The sequence below is a fragment of the Rhincodon typus genome, chromosome 46 (genome assembly GCF_021869965.1).
Source record: "Rhincodon typus isolate 14 chromosome 46, sRhiTyp1.1, whole genome shotgun sequence".
Lineage (NCBI taxonomy): Eukaryota > Metazoa > Chordata > Chondrichthyes > Orectolobiformes > Rhincodontidae > Rhincodon > Rhincodon typus.
The window spans coordinates 7,498,082-7,521,249 of NC_063377.1; the positions used below are offsets into that span (position 1 = coordinate 7,498,082).

Sequence of the window (23,168 nt, forward strand, 5' to 3'; positions counted from 1 at the left end):
TCACTTTACAAGTCCATCATCTGGTGGTCGCATTGTGATACCAGTGTAATTCACGTTTAGATCCCTTTTAAATACGTCCACCTCGCCTCTGGGATCCTGCCTGTCAGTGCATTCCGTTAGCAGAAGGGTGTGTGTGTAAATCAGTTTCAGTCTGCTCTGCAGGGATCCCAATCTGCTTCAAGGTTATCGCAGCCTGCTTTGTGGTGATCCTTGTCTGCTTCACCGTACTCCTAGTCTTCTTTGCTGTGAGCCTGGTATGTTTTGTAGTTATTCCGACCTGGTGATCTTGAACTGTATTTCGGTGATTCTGTTCTGCTTCATGTCAATCACAGTCTGCATCATGATGACACTGGTATGCTTTGCAGTGATTCCTGATCTGCTTTGTGGGGAATCCATTCCGCTTCCCGGTGATTAACTTCCATATTGGCCTACTTTGTAGTTATCCTCGCCTGTTTCACTGGACCCAGTTTGCTTCATAAGAAACAGGAGTAGGAGTCGGCCATCTGGCCCCTCAAGCCTGTTCCACCATTCAATAAGATCATGGCTGATTTTTTTGTGGACTCAGCTCCACTTACCCACTTGCTCACCAGAATCCTTAATTCCTTTACTGTTCTAAAATCTATCTTTGCCTTAAAAACATTCAACAAGGTAGCCTCATTGGTGAGGGAATTCCACAGATTCTCAACCCTTTGGGTGAAGAAGTTCCTCCTCAACTCAGACGAAAATCTGCTCCCCCTTATTTTGAGGCCATGCCCCCTTGTTCTAGTTTCACCTGCCAGTGGAAATAACCTCCTGGCTTCTACTTTATCTATTCCCTTTATAATTTTATGCTTCTATAAGATCTACCCTCCCCATTCTTCTAAATTCCAATGAGTATAGTCCAAGTTTACTCAATCTCTGCTCATAAGGCAACCCTCTCAACTTCAGAATCAACTTGGTGAACCTCCTCTTCACCGTCATCCCATCTTTTTCACCGTGATCCTGATCTTCTTCACCGTGATCCTAGTCCTCTTCACCATGATCCCAGTCTGCTTCACTGTGATCCTGAACTGCTTCAGTGCGATCCCAGTCTGCTTCCGGAAGAAGGGCCTAGGCCCGAAACGTCAGCCTTCCTGTTCCTCTGATGCTGCTTGGCCTGCTGTGTTCATCCAGCTCCACACCTTGTTATCTCTGCTTCACCATGATCCTGGTCTGCTGACACACCCCTGCCTGGGAGGGGACGGAAAACATTGAGCGAAGTGTTTGGGAAAACCTGGAGAATGAAGTTCAGACATCAGGGACAGCCCGACCCTGGCTCCTTTCTGCCAGCACAGCCTGCCTAACGTCTCCAGGGAAACGGGCAGGAACGTGCCTGGGTCAGTTACCTCCTCGGATGACACCACATGCACGGTGACCACACCTCCAGCGCGGAACATGCGCAGTTGCGCGGTGGCGGGAAGCCCATGGCATCAGCGCAGGCGCAGTAGATAAAGTAGGGGGCACTGAAGTCCCAGGTAGGCAGAGAAATTAGCAACGGCGGCATGGCGCAGGCGCAGTAAAAAGAACCGTGCAGCGAGGGGGCCGGCACCTGCGCAAGCGTACTCTGAAGAACTAGTGGCCCAGCCGCAGGCACCCGCGCAGGCGCACTCGTGAGAAATGGGCGTTGATGCGCCGGCACCTGCGCAAGTGTACTAGAGAGAGAATCGAGGCGGCACCCGCGCAGACGTACTCGGGAGAATCGGGGCGATGCGGCGCCGGCACCCGCGCAGACGTACTCGGGAGAATCGGGGCGGTGAGGCGCCGGCACCCGCGCAGGCGTGGTTGTGGGCCCGCACGGTGGAGCGGCGGCAGCTGGCGTCTCGGTCGCCGGCGGAATCTTCACTCGTGGCCTTTCCTTCCCCGTTCCCCACCTCAGAAACAAAAATCAAAATACTCCAAGTTGCCCGGAAGGGGTTTATGGTTTTCCCATATCCCCTTCTCCCACTCCAAACCTTCTCTTCCCGGGGGGTCGGTGGATCGGACACGATGGTGTCGCTAATCTAGCCCCAGGCTTCGGGTTTTGCGACTAGGCCTCAGCGGCAAGATGGCGGCGGAAGGGAGCAGTGGAACCGCAGGTAAAGCAGAGTCCGCGGGAGGGAGGCAGGCCGGGTGGAGGGGAAATAAAAGGCAGGAGGGCGAAGAGAGGAGTATTGGAGGAGTGATATAGAGGAAGAGGTGTTTGGAGGGTGGGTAGGTGGTGGGAGGGAGGGAGGGAAGAGAGTAGAGAAGAGGGGGTGATGGAGAGGAGGATGGGGGCGAAGAGGAGCACGGGGAGAGGAGGATCGGGAGGGAGGTAGTGTGGAGGGGAGGCGAGGCGAGGAAGGTGTTGGGGAAGGGGTAAGTGAAGGTTGTAGAAATGCGACTACGAGATGCAAGGTAGAAGAATAGGCGGCCAGAAAGGTGAGTTGGGGTGAAAGAAGGGGATTGGGAGAGCAGAGAAGAATGTTTGGAGGGAAGAGAGTAGGGCGTTGATAGAAAGACAGATGGCTAGTTACTCGTGGATTTTTTTTTAAACAAAGTAACATCTGGATATTTCCCTCCCTGAATTACTGGCTCTGCCATAGTCTGTTTCTCTCTGTCTCTGTCCCTGTCCCAGAAGGTGTTATTATTGACTAAGCTAATGACATAAAAATAAAGTTGCCTCTAAATAACAACAAAACCTAAATTTAGGTTAATGTGATCTCTATCACTGGGCGTAATACATGTATGGCAATGGTCAAGTGTGTTTTTAACTGCACGTCTGTTGATGTGTCTCTTTCGAGTACCTGTAATATTTGTAAAGGGTACAAGATGTACGAAAATGCAAAAGCAGTTGAGCTAAATACAGACACCATCTTCGTTGGACGTTTTTGTCACCTGTTTGGGAAGAATTGACAGCCTTTGAGATTTGGGGAATTGGACTGCAATCTCATTTTGGACATCAGCACAGTTCTATCCCTGTCTAGGTTTCATGGCTGATTCCCTGTGATCTTCCGTTGATGTGGTTTGTTTCTGGCCAGCAGTAGTTTAGAATCAGACACCAATGGTGCTGCATTGTTCGCCTTCAAGTGCCATTGTCCAGGGAGGCATAGTTACTCAGTCATTGGGTGCATGTGTTGACTACAGGCTGCGAGGGAATGACCAATGACTATTGTACACCATTGTGGGATATGGATCTGCTTAAGGTGTGATACACTGGTTTTGGAAGCTGTTCAAAGATGTTCACTGGTGTGACTTGATGAAGGGGTTGTCTTATGAGGAAAAGTTGAGCAGATTGACCTGTCCTCAACAAAGTCAAGAAGAATGAGCGTTGTTTTTTTTATCGTAAGATTGATGGGGGTGGTTGTTAAAGATATTTCTCCCTGTGGGGTATTCTAAGATAAGGTGTCTCATAGGGCCAGGAGGCCAAATTCCACCTCATTCTTAATCCTTGTGCTTGCTTACAGTGCAGGTGAAGTGAGGTGGAGGTTGTCCTGGTCCTATATGAAGGCAGGCTATTTAATTGCAAAAATGCTTTGTTTCTATTTTCAGCAGAGTATTATAGACCTGCCACTGAATGTTTGGGCTGTAAATGCACCAGCGACCCTAGAATAGGATAACTTGCATTTCTGTAGCACCTTTACTGTCCTATAACACTTCACACCCAAGTATTGGTCAGGTTCAACGCAAGGTGGGAAGGAAAGTCAAGTATTGCGTGGTTCTGTTCAGAGGTTTATTTTTATTATTCCTGTAGAACGTGGCCAGTAGGTTATTGGGCAGTGTAATACTCAGTTTCTCGCTGTCAGGGGAACTGAAACAGCCTTATCTTGCCGCATATATGCAAGTGTCACACTTGTCTAGATTGTCAAAGATAAGCCTGTGGTAAACATCTCCACAACTCGAGACTGTCAAAATAACCAGTTTGTTTTTGTCAGCCTTGCCTTGTCCTAGGAAGCTATTTTTGACTTAATAGCATTGTTGTGTGGCTCCAATAAACCCAGTCCAAATTTCTCAGGCTACTGATTTCGTGGTGCTGTGTGCCCATCAGCGGGTTGGTGTGGTGGTTTAAGTTCTAAAACAGGGTTGATTTGCTTGGCGACACTCCCGCGTCGGCTGGCCTGGACTGGATTCAGTGGTTGGTGCTTGTCTTTGTCCACTAATCCTCAGTTTGTGCCCATGTAGCACCTTCAGCATCCTAAGGTACTTCGTCGGAATGCAACCTGAGTTATTAGAGAGAGGTTGGTTTTAAATGGCATCTCAACAGGTGTGGGAGAGGTTTCAGGAGAGTATTCCACACCTTGAAAAAACATTGGTTGCCAAACTAGTTTCCTGGTGATGACTGTTTTGGGGGGGAAGTATGCAGAAGATTTGAAAAAGTTTTAAATAATTACAAGGCTCCCTTCCCTGCCCCATCTGCCACAGAGGTATTAGCCGTGGAAAGTTACTTCCTTTGCTGTGGAATCTTACTCTATCCAGGCATGAGTTAGTGTACTCTGCGTACATCCATCTGTGGGGCGTTGATCTGGCTGTCTCCTGGCACGTTGATGTGACACCAGCGATCGAGAATGTTTGAAAGTGTGTCTTGTTTGGTTGGCCTTATTTCAATGTCTGCAAGGCAAACAGACATAACTGGGTCAACACCAGTGTTCTGCAATTTCTAATCTTATGGTCAGATTGTACGAAGGTAAATCTGTTTGATTTTGTCCCCACATGAGCCAGGGAGGCTAATTAACCACTATTCCCACACTGCCTGTCCAGTCAATGTGGAATGCAAGCTTTGAGGAGTTTCATAAAGACTCTGTGATGGCTCTGTTATGCTGTGTGTGTATTGGTATCTGATTTTCAGTGTTGGCATAGTCACAGTCTTAGCTTGAATGGGCTGGAGTCTCCACTCTGAAGAGGTGAATGTGGAGTCTGGACTGACACTCCCCTAGTACCAGCACTGATTAGACCCTGTGCTGTCCAGGAGGATGAGATTTGACACAAGGCCACAAGTGGTGGGTGCGGATTGGAGGGGCTGAACAGCCTGTTATGTCCTCAGTAACACACTGTGGAGCTGGAGGAACACGGCAGGCTGGGCTGCACCAGAGGAGCAGGAAAGCTGACGTTTTGGGTCGGGACCCTCCTTTCTGGAGAAGGGTCCCAAACCGAAATGTCAGCTTTCCTGCTCCTTTGATGCTGCCCGGCCTGCTGAGGAGCAGGGAAGCTGATGTTTCGGATTGGGACCCTTCTTCAGAGAGAAGGATCCCAACCCGAAACGTCAGCTTTCCTGCTCTGATGCTGCCCAGCCTGCTGTGTTCCTCCAACTCCACACTGTGTTATCTCAGACCCCAGCATAGGCAGTTCTTACTACCTTCTATATCCTAGGCTATCCGCTGACCTGTCCTGCGTATGAATACCTGCACGAGGGGTTAGTATGTGGGCAAGAGAGCTGGGTCCCAGGCATTGGTACTGTAGGCCAGTCTGCTCCAGAATAATTGGAACCAACTTGCTAGGGATATAGATGATGGGACCATGTGAAGAAATGACTCTGCAAATGGGTGAGACATTGTACAGTGCAGACACAGGAACTGAGCAGAGTTTGCCCACATATTTATTATAGTGGAGCCAAGATATTGAAGTCTAATTGCAATCTCTGGGAGGAACCAGCGACCAAAATTGGTTGGGGTGTAATTTTGTACAAGGTGCTTATTGTTGGGAGGGGTTACCCGCTGACTTGTCTACTCGTGAGCCTGAATGTTTTTCAGGGGCTGCAGCTGGGATGTGATGACTGGAAAATTTAGGTTGGGAGGCTGGGCCTGGATGTGCTCGCAGTATCAGTATGGGGCTTTTCAATTTGTGAACAGTGCAGTTCATTGGCTGGAAATTTTCAAAACACAGTTGGGAATCGACCGAGCTGAACAGTAGCAGATTCTTTCAGGTAGTGGTTCAGGAGGTTTGAGGGTATTATTCCGTGTTGTGAGGCTGTGCAAGTCACTCCTGGGTTAACAGTTGGTTATATGTAAGTGGTATAGCAATCTTTATGCCCTCTGGATGTCCCAAAGTATCAAGTTGTGCACAGCAAGATCCCATAAATGTCACATCGTTAGTGATCTGATGATCTATGATTATGTTTGAGGGTTTGATGTTGGCTCATGACAGTGGGAGAACGTCCTCTGCTTTTTGAAATAGAGGCCATGGGTTCTTCTGCGTTCACCTTGGGGGCTTGAAAGGACAGCACCTCCTGGCAGTGTGGCAATCCCTCGGTCCTGGCCCTGCAACAATCTGATTGGATTAGTGGCTGAAGGGACTAGGAACGGGTGTAACAAGTGAAGCATATGTGAATGGTAAACTGGGTTAAATAACTAGTTTTCATGCTGTACCTCTCGCTAGCTCTTCTGACCAGTGAACAGATTTGAGTCATTGAATTTTGATATGATGGATTATATTGATGCTATGAAGAGGTTGGTGGTTTGAACACTGACTAATGTGCCCACTTTATGCAAGATGAAATGTAAATGGATCAAAGCCATTTGTGCTGCTTCAGTGCTGAGTACTGTAATGGAATTCATTAGTAGGAGTAGGCTTTAGAATTCTTTTTAGAACAATCTCGAAAATTGAAGACAGACATGGATCTTGAATGGTAAGATGTCTGTCCTACCACTTTGATTGTTCTGATGGAGTTGGGAATACCGAACAACATGGCGGACCAAGACCCCATCTGCCTCCTCAGGGCAGACTAAAATGTCCCACAACTGCTATCGGAAAAGCTGGGGGTCATTCCCCTCAGTATCGGGATCAAAATGTATCCCTCGACCTAACTCCACTGGATGTTTTTCTGAAAAAAAAGGCAGGTGAGTCCTGTTAGTGGGAGCTTGCTGTGCTGCAGTCCACCCATGGGACTTCTCTTCAGAAAAAGTGGTTTAAGGCACTTCAGCATGTCGTGGCTATGCAAGGTGCCATAGAAATGTGTGTCTTCCTACTAGCAGACACAAAAACAGAAATTGCCGGAAAAACTCAGTTGGTCTGGCAGCATCTGTGGTGAGGAATCTGTTAACGTTTTGGGTTGAGTTCCCTTCCTCAGAGCTTCCAACTTGCACTTTGGGTTCTAGCTGAAACATGGAGGTGGGTGACAGGTCAGCTGGAGATAGTTGAGAGGTCGCCCTCAGGGTTAGCCTCAAGCCTGCCCGACCTTTGACTGGCGTGACTGATTTAGGATCAGGACGTGAGCTATTCAGGTCTGCCAACAGCATGAACGGTCAAACGGGGAGGCAACAGCCTAGTGGTATTCTCACTGGACTGTTAATCCGGATACCCGGGTAATGTTCTGGGGACCCGGGTTCAAATCCTACCATGGGCAGGTGGTGAAATTTGAATTCAGTAGAAATCTGGAATTGAGAGTCTAATGATGACTGTGAATCCACTGCCGCTTTTTGGAAAAACCCATCTATTCGCTCATGTCCTTTAGGGAAGAAAACAGCCATCGTTACCTGATCTGGCCTATGTGTGACTCCTGACCCACCGTGATGTAGCTGAGTCTTAAACTGCCCTCTGGGCAATTAAGAATGGGCAATAAATGCTGGCCTAGCTGTCAATGCCCTCGTCCCGTGAATGAATTAAAAAAAATGAGAAGCCTGTCAAATAGCCTCAATTGATTGCAGATGGTATATGTTGGAAGCATAAGAGCTGGATGAGAGAGAAATTGTTTTTAATAAACTTGTTTGGGTTATGGGGGGAGATTTGAACCCACACCTTTCTGGGCCAGAGGTAATGACACTGAGTCGCAGTAGTCTAAAACCTGAGTTACAGTAAATCACTGTGGGTCTGACCAGAGTTCGATGTGCTGCCGTTGCACCAAGAGCTGATGCTTGTGTGTGGTTCACTACTGTAAATAGGTCTTATCAGCTGAAACCTGCTGAAGTTGCAGTGTAAACCCAGCATTTGCAATGACGTAGGCCTCACCCCCTCACCCCCTCACCCCAGTGCCCAGCACTAGCTGGGTGTGAACAGTGACTGCTATGGTACTTGCTGAGTGCCCTGCCACAGTGTCAACCAAAGGTGGTGAGTGAAAGGAGTTCAACTAATGCCTGATAACTGGTTTGATGCCTGGTGATTATCTGGAGTTGAATGGTTGGAATGCTTTCGTGAAAATAGTTTAAATGTTTGGCGTGGTGTGCAGTTCTTAAATTCTGGGTGTGCTCTGTTACAGAGGGTTTGCCATGGATGAATAACATGTGATGTGCATTATCACTGTAATAGTTTGGGAGCCAGAATTCATTTGCATGACTTATTTGGCTCTCCCACTCCTGTTGCTTAAAGATTGCTTTTTGACTGTTTGGGATTTGTGATTTCCGGCACCATTTGGCAAATGTCATGGGGATTGTGCAGCCTGGGGTTGTACTGTCAGCCTGGATTCTGTTCTGTAGTCACTAAGGTGGGGTTTGAAGGCCTGATGCACTGGATGAGGATAATAATGCTGCCCTCAGTGAATTGAGTTAACCCTTAATAGGCTAAACCTCTACTGTTAATTGGGTTTTGGAGGGAGTGTTGAGGACCAATTCTCTTGGGTATGCTGGGTCGAATGTTGTCCCTTACCCATAATCACTAGTTTCCCTGATCTGAATCGTTTGTGGGAGCTTGCTGTACGCAAATTGACCTAGTGTTCCCCTACCTTGCAATAGTGGCCGCGATTTGTGGTGGTGAGAGTTGCTAGTGAAATGCAGTTTCTTTGGCCTGTTGGTGGCTCACAAGATGCGGGAGAAAATGTAGGGCCGGGGGCAGTTTGGGGGACTCTTGCGCGGTGTCTAACCTCTTTCCTATTACAGTGATTCTTCACTTCCAAGTTCTCTCTCTTCACTGGGTTTGTCTTCTCTGGTGTAGAACTCCGGCTGTGGTACGGGCAACTCGTGGCGAGATTGCGAGGTAACGTATGAGGTGCTGGTGCTGTGTGGTAGCGTGTAGAGCAGCTGAATGTGTAGCATATTAACACTAGTTATTGGTGGCACTGTGCCTCTTCTGAGTGTGCTTTGTGAGACCCGCTTCATTGAAGAGTACGGTGCCGGTTAGTCACCTTGTTTTTCATGGTTTTGAAACATTAGATTAGTTGCATGCTAAATGGGCTAGTGTGTGGGGAAGGCTAAACGTGGGATAGAATCTCTCGCTAGTATAATGTGAAATGAGGCTGTTTGGCTCATCGAGACTGCGTAGCTCTCTTAATGTGCTATTTCATTGGACCCAGTCTTTGCTCCCTCCCATGGGCTAAATCTTCGATATTCTCAGTATTGATTCGAGGTCTGGAGTGTCTGGGTTGCTGGGTTTGTATCTAGTGTCCAGCCCAGAAACTGGCACAACTGCTATATATGGTCCAGGTCCTGGTCTTGTGGTGTTTATATGTAACTTTTTTTTTTAAGCTTTTGTACACCTTTGCCCTCCATAAAGCCCAGGATCTGATAAAATCTATATTCTGTATTGTCCACTTGCCTTGCCACCTCCAGTGATTTGTGCGCATATACTTGGGTCCCTCTGCACCTGCAACCTCTTTCATTTTTTAATAAGATTGGCCCTCTTTCTATCCAAATGAATTGACACGATTTTCTGCAGTGAATTTTATTAGCTGCTTGATCCACCAGCCTGTTTTGTATCCTTTCGAAGTCTCATTACCCACCTCGCAGTTTGCGATGTTTCCAAATGTTGTCGGCTGAGAGTTATGGAATGGGAGCATGTGTGCATTAGTCTGGTTCAACTATAACAGGAGAAGCAGGGGTCCTAGTACCAATACCATCCTGAAAAATAAGCATTCTCAATAACTTTATTGCCTACACAAGACCAGTTTCATTGTACCCATGCTGTCTCTGACTCATATCATTCCCAAGGCTCTGATGTTGTTCAGAGCTCTGTTAGATGACACCTTATGGAATGTATTTTAGAAGCTCTAAATGTCTGATCACTTATCCTGAGACTATGACCCATAGTTTTAGATTCTCTGGCCTAGGATAGCAGTCTTTCTGCATCTGTCTCACTCGTCCCTCTTATAAATCGTTTATGAAATCATAGTCATATGGCCCAATAAGTCCATGCCAAACATACCCAAACTAAACATGTCCTACCTGCTTGCTCCTGGTCCATATCCCTCCAAACCTGTCCTATTCATGTACTTATCCAAGTTGTAACTGTGCCCACATCCACCACTTCCTGAGGAAGTTCATTCCACACGCGAACCACCCTCTGTGTAAAAATATTTGCCACCCCATGTCTTCTTTAAATCTGTCTCCTCTCACCTTAAAAATGTGCCCCCTAGTCTTGAAATACCCTATCCTAGGGAATTAACCCTGTCTATACCTCACGTGATTTTATAAGCGTCGATAAGGTCACCGCTCAACCTCCTTTGCTCCAGTGAAAGAAGTCCCAACCTATCCAGCCTTTCTTTATAAATCAAACCTTCCAGACCTAGCAATATCCTGGTAAATCTCTTCTGAACCCTCTCTAGCTTAATAGTATACTTCCTTTAACTGGGTGACTAGAACTGCACTCCAGAAGAGGCCTCACCAATGTCCTGTACAATCTCAATGTGACTTCCCAACTCCTACACTCAAAGGACTGAGCAATGTGTTTCTGTATCCTGTATGACATGGAGACCAGAACTAGGAAACCACGCCTATATTTTCAGTCGGAGTATTTTTGCAAAATTTTAAGTTTGCTTCAAAGGGGAAAATGACAACCACCCTCCTGATTACATGTCAGCATTGTCCCAGAGGCAGTGCTGCTTAAAATAAATTTGCCATTGTTTTCTTTGCAGAGCTTTGCAGGGCCACTGTGAATTTAGAAATACAAGTTGAACAGGTTTTAAGTTGGCTACACTGTTCCAAAAAACAGGCCTTTTGTTTCACCAGTGTTTCGGGTAAATGATTAAATAGTGGATGTTCTTGCTCTAATTCTCCTCCTTCCTTCACAAGACTCAGTCGACCCATTCTCTGTCTGGAGCGTGGTTGGAGTTAGGGAGTGAAGAAAGGAGAGGGTGGAGCTTACCAATTTTGCACAATGTTGCAAAGTGGGGGAGGGCATGCAGGAAGTGATGAAATTTGTTTCTCTGCTTGGTTGCTACCTGTTGCCCAGAATGCTACCGAGCCTCCTGTGGTTTGCTGTGGGTTACTCTCACTTGCCTGAGTCAGAAGCTTGTTAATTCACTTCCCACTCTGGAAACTTGAGCACCTAATCCAGGCCTGCACTCCCTGTGCCAGTGCTCACACTGTCAGAGGGTCAGCCTCTTCGAAGCACTGTGCTATCAGAGTGTCAGTGCTGAAAGAACACAGTCCTGGCCGCAGGTCGGTGCTGACGATTTGAAAACGTGGATGAAAATTTTTCTGCTGGATCAGGGGCAATCGCTTCAAATGTGTGACAGGAAGGTTTAGGATGTGTAACTGGTTAGTCCATCACTTAGCTTTGCAGTGATTGGTACTTGGAAGTTTGCTTCATTTAACATGTCATTAAACTCTTAAGCTGATGGTACTTATGGAACTTTGGTTTCAATTACGAATGTTGTAGGAGTGGTGATAAATGGGTAAATAGACACGGTGAGAAGCTAATGGAAGCTGCCAAGGGAAGGAAAACACCCAATCTGAGTTTAATGCTGACTTATAAGCCTCCAGGTATTATAGTTTGGACGCACCCTTGTTAATTGTGCTGTTTTAAGGCCGTGTGTTTTGAGTCTGCGCAGACCTGCTCAAATGTTGATCTCTCCAGATCAGCTGGCTGTTCCACCTTACTGCTGTTGTTGTCGGTCACTTGTGAATGCAAGCTAAAACCCTCATACAAATAACGATGTGGTTGCAAAGTGGTCACACCATCCGTGGAATGCAAGTTTACTTCACTGCTCAGGTTCATGACCAGTGGTTCAAGTACGCGGCCTGTTTACCATGTTCTTGAGGGCGACTGTCGATGGTGGATAAGTGCCATCCTTACCATTGAGGCCCAAATTCATGAGAATGAATTACATTGGGGTTACAAAGAACAATTGCCCAAGCCAGCTAAGTCATAGTATGGAGTTTGTGTGTAGGATGGCTGAGAGGTCTGAGCAAAATCATGTGAGACCCTGCTTTAAGTTATCATTGAGTGGCAACTGCACCCCTCAGTTGAGGATAGAGCTTGAGTCTGGCTGTGAGGCTTCCTTTGGCTCTTGTTTGTTGACCAGACACTGGCAGTCGGGTGGATTCCAGAGGCTGGCACGGCGAGGCACACCGGTGTGATGTTGCCCCATGTGAGAGCGGTACCAGTGTGCTGACTATTCTGAGTAAGACCTTGGTGACTAAAAGCAAATGAGGGCATTAATCTGTGCAGCCCCCATTAATTCAACCATTTGTTCCGAGCGGATGCCATCAGCCTGCGTTCCATGAGCATAATTTAGTTTAGGACACTGTGGCTGGCTCCGGATAGCACAGAGATCGTCTACGCTCCAGTACGTTAGTGAGCTGCAGTATTGGAGGGGCCAGTGTAAAGTTGCGTGTCACCTTAATGATGCCTGGGCTGCTGTGTAATGTCCGATCATGTCCTTGCATGTTTGGGCTGTGCCATAAGACAGGGATGCAGTGCCAAAGTAAAGCTACCAGGCTGCTGGGGAGGATTGATAAGAGTATTGCAACGTGCGCTGCTTCCTGTAAAGTGGCATTGAGTCCCACTGTCAAATTATTTCCTTCCTTGTCCCACGTAGCCAGGAAGAACAAGTTTTAAAGTAGAAAACTCCTGTGTGGGAGTCACAAGATCCTGCTGGCTGGATAATTTTGGGAGGTTGTCATCAGTATCGACAGCACATGTTCAGATGAATTTGGCACAAGTTCACAGTTTCTCAGTCAGAATTCTGTGCCAGTGCCCAAGCCAGATGGTGAAGCGGAAGCAAAATGTTAATTTTGTCCTCGCGAGTTTCTCTCAACTTCTAGCACAGGATGTAATGTCAACTTAGCACCGTGATTTGATTTCTCCCACTTCTAGTCCGTGCTTAGATACCTGGCTTTGGCTGTTAAGGCAGGATTTCTGTGTTTTCCTCCAGGAACATCATCCCTTGCTAGGGTATTCAGCCACCATTTGCCTGTCTAGCCTCCCTCGGGTGAAGAATAATCCTGTAAATTGGATGTTGTTGTACAAGTAACTATAGTACCTGTGCTTATGAAATAGAGGTAGGACTGTGCTATTCAACCCATCGAGTCTGCTCCACTATTCAGTAAGATTGTGGTTGATCTGATTGTAACCTTAAATCTGCATCCCTGCCAATTCCTGACAACATAACACCCCCATGTTATGAAGAATCTACTTACCTCTGCCTTAATCAAAGATTATACCATCTCATCTTTCACCATCTTTTCAGAATGAGACTTACCACACTGAGCAAAGAAAAGATTTGCCTAATATCTGTCATAAATGGGCCACCCCCTTATTTTCAAACTGTGGCCCCTGGATCTAGATTCTCCCATAAGAGGAAACATTCTCTCCGCATCTGTCCTGTAGAGTCCCCTCGGGATCTTGAAATGTAACATTCAAGATGCCTTTTGTGTCTTGCTCTGTTAATTATACCCTATTTGATTGCAGCAATGTGCTTGTGTTTCTATCTTCTCCCTACTCTCACGTCGGATTGTTTCCTGACTCTCTCTCCTCATGTGGATTGACTCTTCCCTTGCTATCCAGGCTTCATTGTGAGGCTTGCCTCACCTCGGGCAATGTCGCACAATGATGACCGGAAGTTTAAATGCTACTAATCACTGCTGAACCTCCGGCTCTGGAAATCCCTCCCTAAACCTCTCCCCACCGAATTAAAGGCTGTATATGGACGCAGGGGGTTAATCCCAAGTATCCTGAAGGAAATTGGGTTCAGTCTTGCGCACCTGCCAGCCAAGTGAAAGCCGGAGCTTTGTAATTGTTTGATAGGGGTGGGCTGAGGTAGGACTGCAGTAAGTCAAATTCAGACAGCTCAGCACCACTTCCAGAGCGCTTAGGGTGGGTAGCTTCTAAATGAGCCAACAAAACCCTCATCCTCTGAATTCACTTAAAACATACGGCAAGCGAATAAAAAACAGGAGGAGGAGTAGGCTCTCAAGCCTCCTTCGCCATTCAGTAAGATCATGGCTGATCTTTTCGTGGACTCAGCTCCACTTACCTGCTCGCTCATCATTAACCCTTAATTCCTTTATTATTCAAAAATCTAATCTATCTTTGCCTTAAAAACATTCAACAAGGTAGCCTCAACTGCTTCACTGGGCAGGGAATTCCATAGATTCACAACCCTTTGGGTGAAGAAGTTTCTCTTCAACTCAGCACTAAATCTGCTCCCCTTTATTTTGAGGCTGTATTCTAGTTTCACCCACCAATAGCAACATCCTCTCTTTATATGTTTCGAAAAAGATTTCCCTCATTCTTCTAAATTTCAATCAGTGTACTCCCAGTCGATTCAATCTCTCCTCATAAGCCAACCCACTCAACTCTGGAACCAATCTAGTGAACCTCCTCTGCACCTCATCCAGTGCCAGTCCATCCTTTCTCGAGTAAGGAGACCAAAACTGTACACAGTACTTCAGATGTGGCCTTACCAGTACTCCATACAGCTGCAGCATAACCTCCTTGGTTTTAAACTCCACCCCTCTAGCAACGTCGGGCAATATTCCATTTGCACCCTTTTCAGTCTAGGGTGTGGGAGTGTGGCTTCCTGAGCAAAGTTTATTCGTTAGTGACTGGGACTGGAGAATGCCTCATGGTGATTTTGTTTGGAAGCTGTTGCTTTAACATGTGAATGGAATTGTCAGCGAGGTGAGACTGGTGTTTTTGCGGAGCGGCTGTTGTGGGGGTGGGGGGTTGAGGAAGAAATATTTGTGACGCTGACGGGAAGTGGCTGCGAAACACTTGCTTTTTATAACCCAGAGCAGTCTTTATTGATGGTGAAATCCTTTCGTTTCACACTTAGAAAATTTCCTCAAGTTTTCACCACCTTGTTTTCCCTGCACCTTTAAGAAAAATTGCTTTTTTAAAATTCTGGATTCAGATGACAGTCCCCTTGTTTATTCTATAATGCAGCAGTCCAGGTCTCTTCTGATGGATCTTGTTAACAAGAAAGATTTTTGACTCTGTCTTGGCTGGCATCGAGCTGGAATAGGGAAAGTGCCGGGTGAGAGAGAGACCATGTGGCATGAAGGGGCCATTGGTATCGATCAGACCCCAACGGGTCTGGCGTTAGAAATTGCACGCACCCCCTGCCACCCACCCACCCGCAAGCTGCTGGGGAGCTGTTTTGGGCTTCTCTCGGCCATCAGGACTTGCTGTCTACATTGCCAAGCGCTCATTGAGGTGCTATTGGCATTGATGACAAGCTGGAAGATGCACCACTTCTAGTGCAATCGCTGACTGACTGTGTGTGCATGAGCATGTTTGGTTATTGCAAAGTCATAGAATTGTACAGCACGGAAACAGACCCTGTGGTCTTACTCATCCATGCCAATCAGATATCCTAAATTCATCTACTCCCATTTGGCCCATATCGTTCCGAACCCTTTCCTATTCATGTCCCCATCCAGATACCCTTTAAATGTTATAATTGTACCAGCCTCCATTGTCACCTCTGGCAGCTCATTCCATATACGCACCACCCTCTGCGTGAAAAAGTTGCCCCTTGGGTTCCTTTTAAATCCACGCACACCCCCCCCCCCCCCCCCTCACCTTAAACCTATGCCGTCCAGTTTTGGACTCCTCTTCCCCCTGACCCACCCTAGGGAAAAGACCTTGGCAATTCATCCTATCCATGCTTCTCATGATTTTATAAACGTCTATAACGTCACCCCTCAGCCTCTGAGGCTTGAGGGAAAATAGCCCCAGCCTATTCAGCTTCTCCCCATAGCTCAAATCTCCAACCCCGGTAACATCCTTGTAAATGTTTTCTGATCCCTTTCATGTTTAACAACATCTTTTCTGTACAAGGAGACTGTACTGAACACAGTATTCCAAAAATGGCCTAATCAATGTCCTGTACAGCCGCAGCATGACTTTCCAACTCCGATACTTAAACTCCCTGACAAGAGACAGGTGCTCTTATTTGTACAGTGTGGGCATTGTGTGCTAAGCCACTGTATTTCTCTAGCTAATCATCCTGAAGAACATGGTAGTGAGCTGCCTTCTGGAATCGCTGCAGTCCATATGGTATGGGGATACCTATGGTGTGCTGGGAGGGAGTTTCAGGGTTTTGAACAACTGGCTAGTACTGTTCCAAGTCAGAATGGTGTGAGGCTTGGATGTGGTGGTGTTCCTGTGTATCTGCTGTGCTTGCCCTTCCAGCGACTTAAGAGATTGTTGGTTTGGACAATGCTGTCTAAGGAGCTTCGGTGCATTGCTGCAGGGCATTTTGTAGATGGTAGTGGAGGAAGCAAATACTGATCAAGCAGTCTGGTGCTTCCTGTATTGTGTTGAACTTCTCAAGTGTTGTTGGGGCCACACTCGCTCAAGCAGGAGGGCGGTATTTCTTCATTCCTAACTGTTCATTGTACGTGGTGGACAGGCTTTAGGGAGATAGGAGGTGAGTTACTCGCTGCAGAATTGCCAGCCTCTGACCTGCTGTCGTAGCAGCAGTACACATTCTGAATCCGTTTTCGTTGTGTGGCGCTTAATGTCGTAAGCAGCAAAGAGGGGAGCCTTAAAAGCAGGTTCAGGGATTTACATACCACTTCTCACTGTGTTGTTTCAACTGATGTGTACTGACCATTTCCTTTGTTTTTCTACTTTGTAGGGCTGTCTTCCAGGAGGGTGCCATCTTCAGAGGTATGTTAGTGATAAATACATCCCGTTGGATGCTGTAGCATAATTTTATTTATTGCCGTTGTTGCTGCTAGATAACCAAGTCTAGATTGCAGGTGAACTTTGTGTAGAAATGATCATCCTTAATTCAGCCATGATTCTCTCCCGCTTTATGAATGATGTCTGCAGACTGTATTTATTGCCGTAGTGACTCGCAGCCCGTGCGATCGCATCGCCTGTGACGTCACTGCCAGAGATGCCGTGGGACTTGTGTTGTGGCTTCATACGATTAAGTTTATTTAGTACAGCAGCCCTGTGCCACTGAAGTGAATTACAAAACCGTTCGCGTCAGCCGGAGGAGTGTTTGGAAAGAACCCTCAGCTGCAACCTCACTGGATGGCTCGCTCCTCGAGCGCAGTGAAGGGCCGGGTGACGAGAGTGAAAGCAGTTGAGGTGGTGAGCAGGGAGCGAGGCTTGCGCCGGGGGGAGGAGAAAAGCAGCAACAACAGGCATATCCCTTCCAGGTCAGTGATGACTTCAAAGGCACCGTCCTTATCGTCAGGTGCATTGACAAGAGGTGCCCCAAAGCATTTGGCAGTTCGTGGTAGCAAATATGTGCCAGTTTGAGGAGTTGGCCGAAACGTAGATGCCTGAGGCTGAGGGGATGGCGTCCTCCTGATGCTAGTGATGAGAGGCTGTAATTGTAATGTGACACGTTTACATGGGAATGTGGATGTCGGGATTTACAGTATGGCAGTTGGGGAAGTTGGCAGGAAGTAAGGTTGCAAAAGTTTATTCATTTGCCATAACGAGTAGGCAAAAAACTTAAGTACGGTTGTATTTTTGGTAGCCTTAAAATCGCCCTTTGCTGAGTCTGGTTCATTACGGGAGGTGGAGCTGGGAGTAGTGCCATTGACAATATCTGCTTTTAATGGCCATTTCTGTGCCCTGAATGCATCACTTTCAGGTGAATGGCCTTTTTGGGTACAGCCATTCGCCTGAAAGGTTTCAACTATATACCCCTGCCTTCTATTGGTATGCATGACGCTTTATTCATGGGGTGTGGATCCAAAATTAAGTGCCAAATCTATTGAATGGATTTGAATTCCCTGGCCCTAGTGAGATTTGAACCTGTGTGCCTGATTTGGACTTGGAGCGTTAGCCTGACCTCTGGAATACTGGTCCAGAGGCATCACTCTAGTGTTGTCCTTTGATAGCGATTGGAGTCTTTCACCCTTTTTATCCCAAAACCAAATCCCTCCCTGCTAGTCGGGATGTCGCCATAACTGAAATCCCTGCTGAAATTGACTAATATTGCAGAATAGAGTTCTTAAGCCGGCCCCTCCTGTCTCTCGCCCTAATTGCCGTGATTTTGAAGGAATGTTTTAAATGTGCCTACGAGCCCTAGTTATGACTGACAGCATTGACTTTGTAGGACTTGTGGTTCCTGTGGCGACCCCTTGAGTCCATTGGGAGAGTTCCTTTCAAAGGGGGAGATGGCGAGAGATACTGAAGCAAGTCAGAGGATTTAAGGATTGGGGGTCAGAGAGGTTTGAAGCCATAAAAGGAAGAGGTGGGTTTTTAGAAACCAAACAAGATTTTCCATTTATGTACGGCCTTTAACAGACTGAAACATCTCAAAGTGCTTCACAAGAGTGTTAGCTGTGTGAGATGTTAAGAAAGTAGATGATTGAAAGCACGGTTGAAAATATTTATATGGAACATGTTTGGAGGAGGACAGGGATGAGAAGATGGTTGAGAGGGGGCCTCCAGAACTGAGCTCTGTAGGCAGAAAGACATTTATATAGTGCCTGTCATTTTACATTCAGTGAAGGTTTTACCAAGAGAGCGAGTGTGTCAATACTCTGGCTTTGAGAGGAGTATTTAGTCCTAGTTTTTTTTACATAAAAGAAAGGTAAGGATAGGTGCCAATCAGTCTACTCGGCCAGTAAACGGTTTGTGAGGCCTTGGGTTTTTTTAATTTAAATGTTGGAACAATAGAAGCAGCCTGAACAGACCCAGGGATTTAGTTTTTCAGTAGCTGTTGCTGGGGCCTTGAAGCTGCGTTTGGAAGCTGCAGTTCATCTCTCCCTGCTATTCTCTTTCTCTTTGAGTTCTCTGTTGATGTTTTTCCCCTCCTGGACTGGAGAATTGCCTGTGAGACCATCTTTTTTACCGAATTTGCCTTTGCCAAGGGTGTGTTTATGGGATTTTACTATAATTGGAACAGTTACTGTTTCGTAGTAAAATAATCTATTATTCTGTTATGTTTTCCAATAGAGTGTAGTTATTCCAATTTGTTTGTTCTTTGGTTGTATTTTAACTATAATGTATGAATAGTGTTTTGCTTCATGCCTGGTAGTTTGACCAATTGAATTACATCCAGAACACAACACCTGGCACTTCCCTTTAAAATAAGAAAAAGTTGGAGTCCAGGTTATCTTCTTGATATATTTTGAGGGGGTTTGCTTGGGTCCACAAGCACGAGAAAGTGAATTTCAGAGGGTGCAACTGCTGAACGCTTCAGTTATGGAAACTTACTTTCTGGAATGCAACATGAATGACCTACATTGGACCCCACAGCATTGCCTTCAACTTGGCTTGCTTTCTTGTTGGCAGATGGCCTCCGCCTCTTCGTACGGCACGCAGTTGAAGAAGATAGGCCACCGACGAGTGGATTCCACTGGGGAGACTACGTACAAAAAGGTGAACGTCTATTCCTGAGACTCTATATTTGCCTCTCTCCCGCTTCAGAGCTTGTGCGCATTGGAGTCCCGTTGCATGTGTGTTGCAGCTGGTTGGCTTGTGTGTGAGAGAGATGAAGGCCCAGACATTATACTGCACCATGCCTTCACTTGTGACACTCAGTCCGATGCTGCTCGGTGGCTATCATTATTGGCCGTCTTATCATCGATGATATCCACTTCCCATCCATACCCAGATAAGCGGGCTGCGAAAGCCGATGGCCTTTCGATGCTTCAACCCCTTTGTCCCAACCTTAAAAACCCAAGATGCTGAAGGCCACCCAACTTCACTCAGCATGTGTTCATGATTAAGAAGGCGGTGGAATCAAATTCAACACCAGTTTCCCAAAGTTGAATCGGATAGAATGGGCGAATGGGTTTAGTTTCGAAGAGCTGACTATTCACGATGGGCTGAATGGTTGTCTCTTGTCCCATAGCACAGTGTTGGGAAAGGATAGAGCTGCCCTGTGGTAAATCCTGCACACTTCGCTGACCCATTTTGCTATGGTTTTTATGCAGCAAGGCATGCTTTCTCGAGTGGATCACAGCACAAGAGAAGGGGAGAAAAAACATCACTCGCCTCGTTTAAATGCATGTTAGGTTGAGGAATGTCGTGGACATGAGCCAATGTCATTCTTGTTTCTGGACTTCGTGCGAGTTCCTGCTTCTTGCTTCTGATCTCGTGTGTGTTTTTCCACCACAGACGACCTCCTCTGCCCTCCGAGGTGCCATTCAGCTGGGGATCACACACACGGTTGGGAGCCTCAGCACTAAGCCCGAGCGTGACGTCCTCATGCAAGACTTCTATGTGGTGGAGAGCGTTTTCTTCCCGAGGTAAGGGATTCAACAGGCAGCTTGCCTGGATAAGAACTCGCATGCAAATCTACAGGCTGTTGAGACACGACAGTCACATATAAAACAGTTTCCTGGTTGGATTTATTCATTTGTGGGATGAAGGCATCGCTGGCCAGGCCAGCATTTAATGCCCATCCCTAATTGTCCAGAGGGCAGTTAAGAGCCAACCACGTTGCTGTGGGTCTGGCTTCACCTGTAAGGATGGCAGTTTCCTTCCTTAGAGGATGTTAGTGAACCAGATGGGTTTTTTCTGACAACGGATTCATGGCCATCATTAGACTCGTATTTCCGGGTTTTAAAAAAAATTTTTGGTTTCAATTTTGCCATCTGCCGTGGCGGGATTCAAACCCAGTCCCTCAGAACATGCGTCTCTGGATTAACAGTCCAGCGAAAATACCACTAGGCCATCGCCTCCTTGGAATTCAGTCCAGGAGTGTGGAGAATGTGGGACTTTCTCTCACAGGAGTGTCTGAGATGAATAACAGATGCATTAAGGGGAAGGTAGATGACAATCAGTTTGGAAGTAGAGAGAGAAAAACTGAGATGTTGCGGACACTAGACTAATATTTAGAAGGGGCAGGTTGCCTTGTGAGGAAAACTGGTCTAGCTAGACTCTTAAAATGCTGGTGTTGAGGAGTACAGCCCGACTTGACTGAAACACACAAGTCCCTGATGGGTCTTGGCCAGCTCCCTTTGGATTCAATGTGATCTAACCCTTACAACCAGTCTGCCATGTGGAACCTTGTTGAACGCTTTGCTGAAGTCCACGTAGACAATGTCTGCCACTGCCATCATCAATCTTCTTTGTCACCTCTTCATAAAAACTAAATCAAGTTGGTGAGATGTGATTTGCCGCACACAAAGCCATCCTGACCAACCCTAATTAGTCCTTGCCTTTCCAAATATATGTAAATCCTGTCTGTCAGAATCTCCTCCAACAACTTACCCACCACTGGCGTAAGGCTCACTGGACTATGGTTCCCTGGTGTTTTCTTACCACCTTTTTTAAGTAATAGCACCACGTTAGCCATCCTCCAGTCTTCTGGCATCTCACCCATGGCTATTTTTGATACAAACATCTCAGCAAGGGGCCCAACAATCTCTTCCCTAGCTTCCCACAAAGTTCAGGTCCCAGGGATTTAACTACCAATTATGCGTTTTAAGATCCCCCAGCATTACCTCTTCTGTAATATGAGCACTTTTCAAGACACACTAATTCTTTCCCCAAGTTCCCTAGCTTTCCATGTCTTTCTCCACTGTAAATACTGATACAAAATATTCATTTAGGATCTCGGCCATCTCTTGTAGTTCCACACGTAGACAGCCACATTGAACTTTAAGGGGCCTTATTCTCTCCCTAGTTACATTTTTGCCCATAATGTATTTATAGAATCTCTTTGGATTCTTGTTAATTCTATTTGCTAAAGCTATCTCACGTCGCCTTTTTGCCATCCTGATTTCCCTCTTAAGTATACTCCTACCGCCCTTGTACTCTTCTAGGGATACACTCAATTCCAGTTGTCTATACCTGATACATGCCAGCTCCTTTTTCTTGACAGAGCCTCAATCTCTTGACACTAACAGGAGCATACTGTCTCTGAACTCGTTATCTCATTCTTAAAGGCCTCCCACTTCCCAGTCGTCCCTTTACCTGCGAATAATGCCCCCCCAATCAACTTTTGAAAGTTCCTGTCTAATGCCATCAAAATTGACCTTACTCCAATTTAGAACTTTGCGCACTTCTATAACTTTCCCATAACTATTTTAAAACTATTAGCATTGTGATCATTGGCCCCAAAGTACTCCCTCACTGCCACCTCAGTCTCTTTCCCTGCCTTATTTCCCAACAGAAGGTCAAGTATTGCTCATTCTCTTTGCAGGTACATCCACATATTGAATAAGAAAGTTTTCGTGTACACACTTAACAAATTACTCCCCATCCAAGCCTTTGACACTATGACAGTCGCAGTCTACGTTTGGAATGTTAAACTTTGCTTTGTTGTTTTGGATCTTTAGTGAAGGAAGCAACTTGACACCAGCCCATCACTACGCCGATTTCCGGTTCAAAACCTACGCGCCTGTGGCATTCCGGTATTTCCGGGAGCTGTTTGGAATTCGCCCCGATGACTATCTGGTAAGTGTCAGTGGTTAGTCTCTGAAGTAGTGGCGGGAGCGCGATTGTATTTGAAGGGCTCATTGCCCGGGCATAGGGTGAAGATTGGTGATTTTAAAAATTGAGTTGCATGTTTGGGAGGAGCCTGAGAGATTGGTAGTGAGACAGGGCAAGTATGGGTGAAGAATCCAGGCGGCAGCATTTTGTAGGCTACAAATTTGCTTGCGGTGGGGGTTATGCGCTGGGCAGTGAGGAATGCGTTGGGATTTTCAAATTGTGTGTGTGTGTGTGTGTGTGTAGGTAATTGTGATGGGTAGGTGAGCGCGACAGGCAGTGTTGGAGTCAAGTGCCTTGACACAACTGTGATGATGCGGTCTGAGGTTGAGAAAACAGATCTGGTGGGAATCAGACACGGGCAATAACTGTTGTAGGTATGTGTGAGTTACAGGAGAACGGGTGCAAGGACTGACTGAGGGAGCAGGGATTCATTGGAGCATGACAGCAAACCAACCTTCCATCCACTGGCTCCACCTGTACTTCTCGCTGCTTTAGGAAGGCAACCAACATAATTAAAGATCCCCCTGGTTTTCTTCTCTTCCAACCCCTTCCATCAAAAGCTCAAACGCACGCACCAACAGATTCAAGAACAGCTTCTTCCCCGCTAATATTAGCCTTCTGAATGGACCTCTCAAATTTTAAATTTAATGTTGATCTCGTTCTCTGCGCACCTTCTCTGCAGCCGT

At 46.6% G+C, this 23,168-nt stretch overlaps 1 protein-coding gene across 4 annotated transcripts in view; it reads left to right on the plus strand.

Annotated features, from left to right (window-relative positions):
* The first annotated feature begins 1,787 nt into the window (after window positions 1-1,787).
* The window catches only part of pip5k1ab (phosphatidylinositol-4-phosphate 5-kinase, type I, alpha, b), a 50,642-nt gene continuing 29,261 nt past the window's right edge, over window positions 1,788-23,168 (plus strand). For 3 of the 4 annotated variants that reach the window (XM_048620390.1, XM_048620391.1, XM_048620392.1), the window contains exons 1-5: window positions 1,789-2,093; window positions 16,706-16,737; window positions 19,333-19,419; window positions 20,161-20,291; window positions 22,329-22,446. In XM_048620390.1, the coding sequence (XP_048476347.1) occupies window positions 2,063-2,093; window positions 16,706-16,737; window positions 19,333-19,419; window positions 20,161-20,291; window positions 22,329-22,446 (399 nt within the window). In that variant the 5' untranslated portion in view covers window positions 1,789-2,062. Of the gene's footprint in view, window positions 2,094-16,705; window positions 16,738-19,332; window positions 19,420-20,160; window positions 20,292-22,328; window positions 22,447-23,168 lie in introns of all 4 variants that reach the window. The other variant, XM_048620393.1, reaches the window with a different exon arrangement.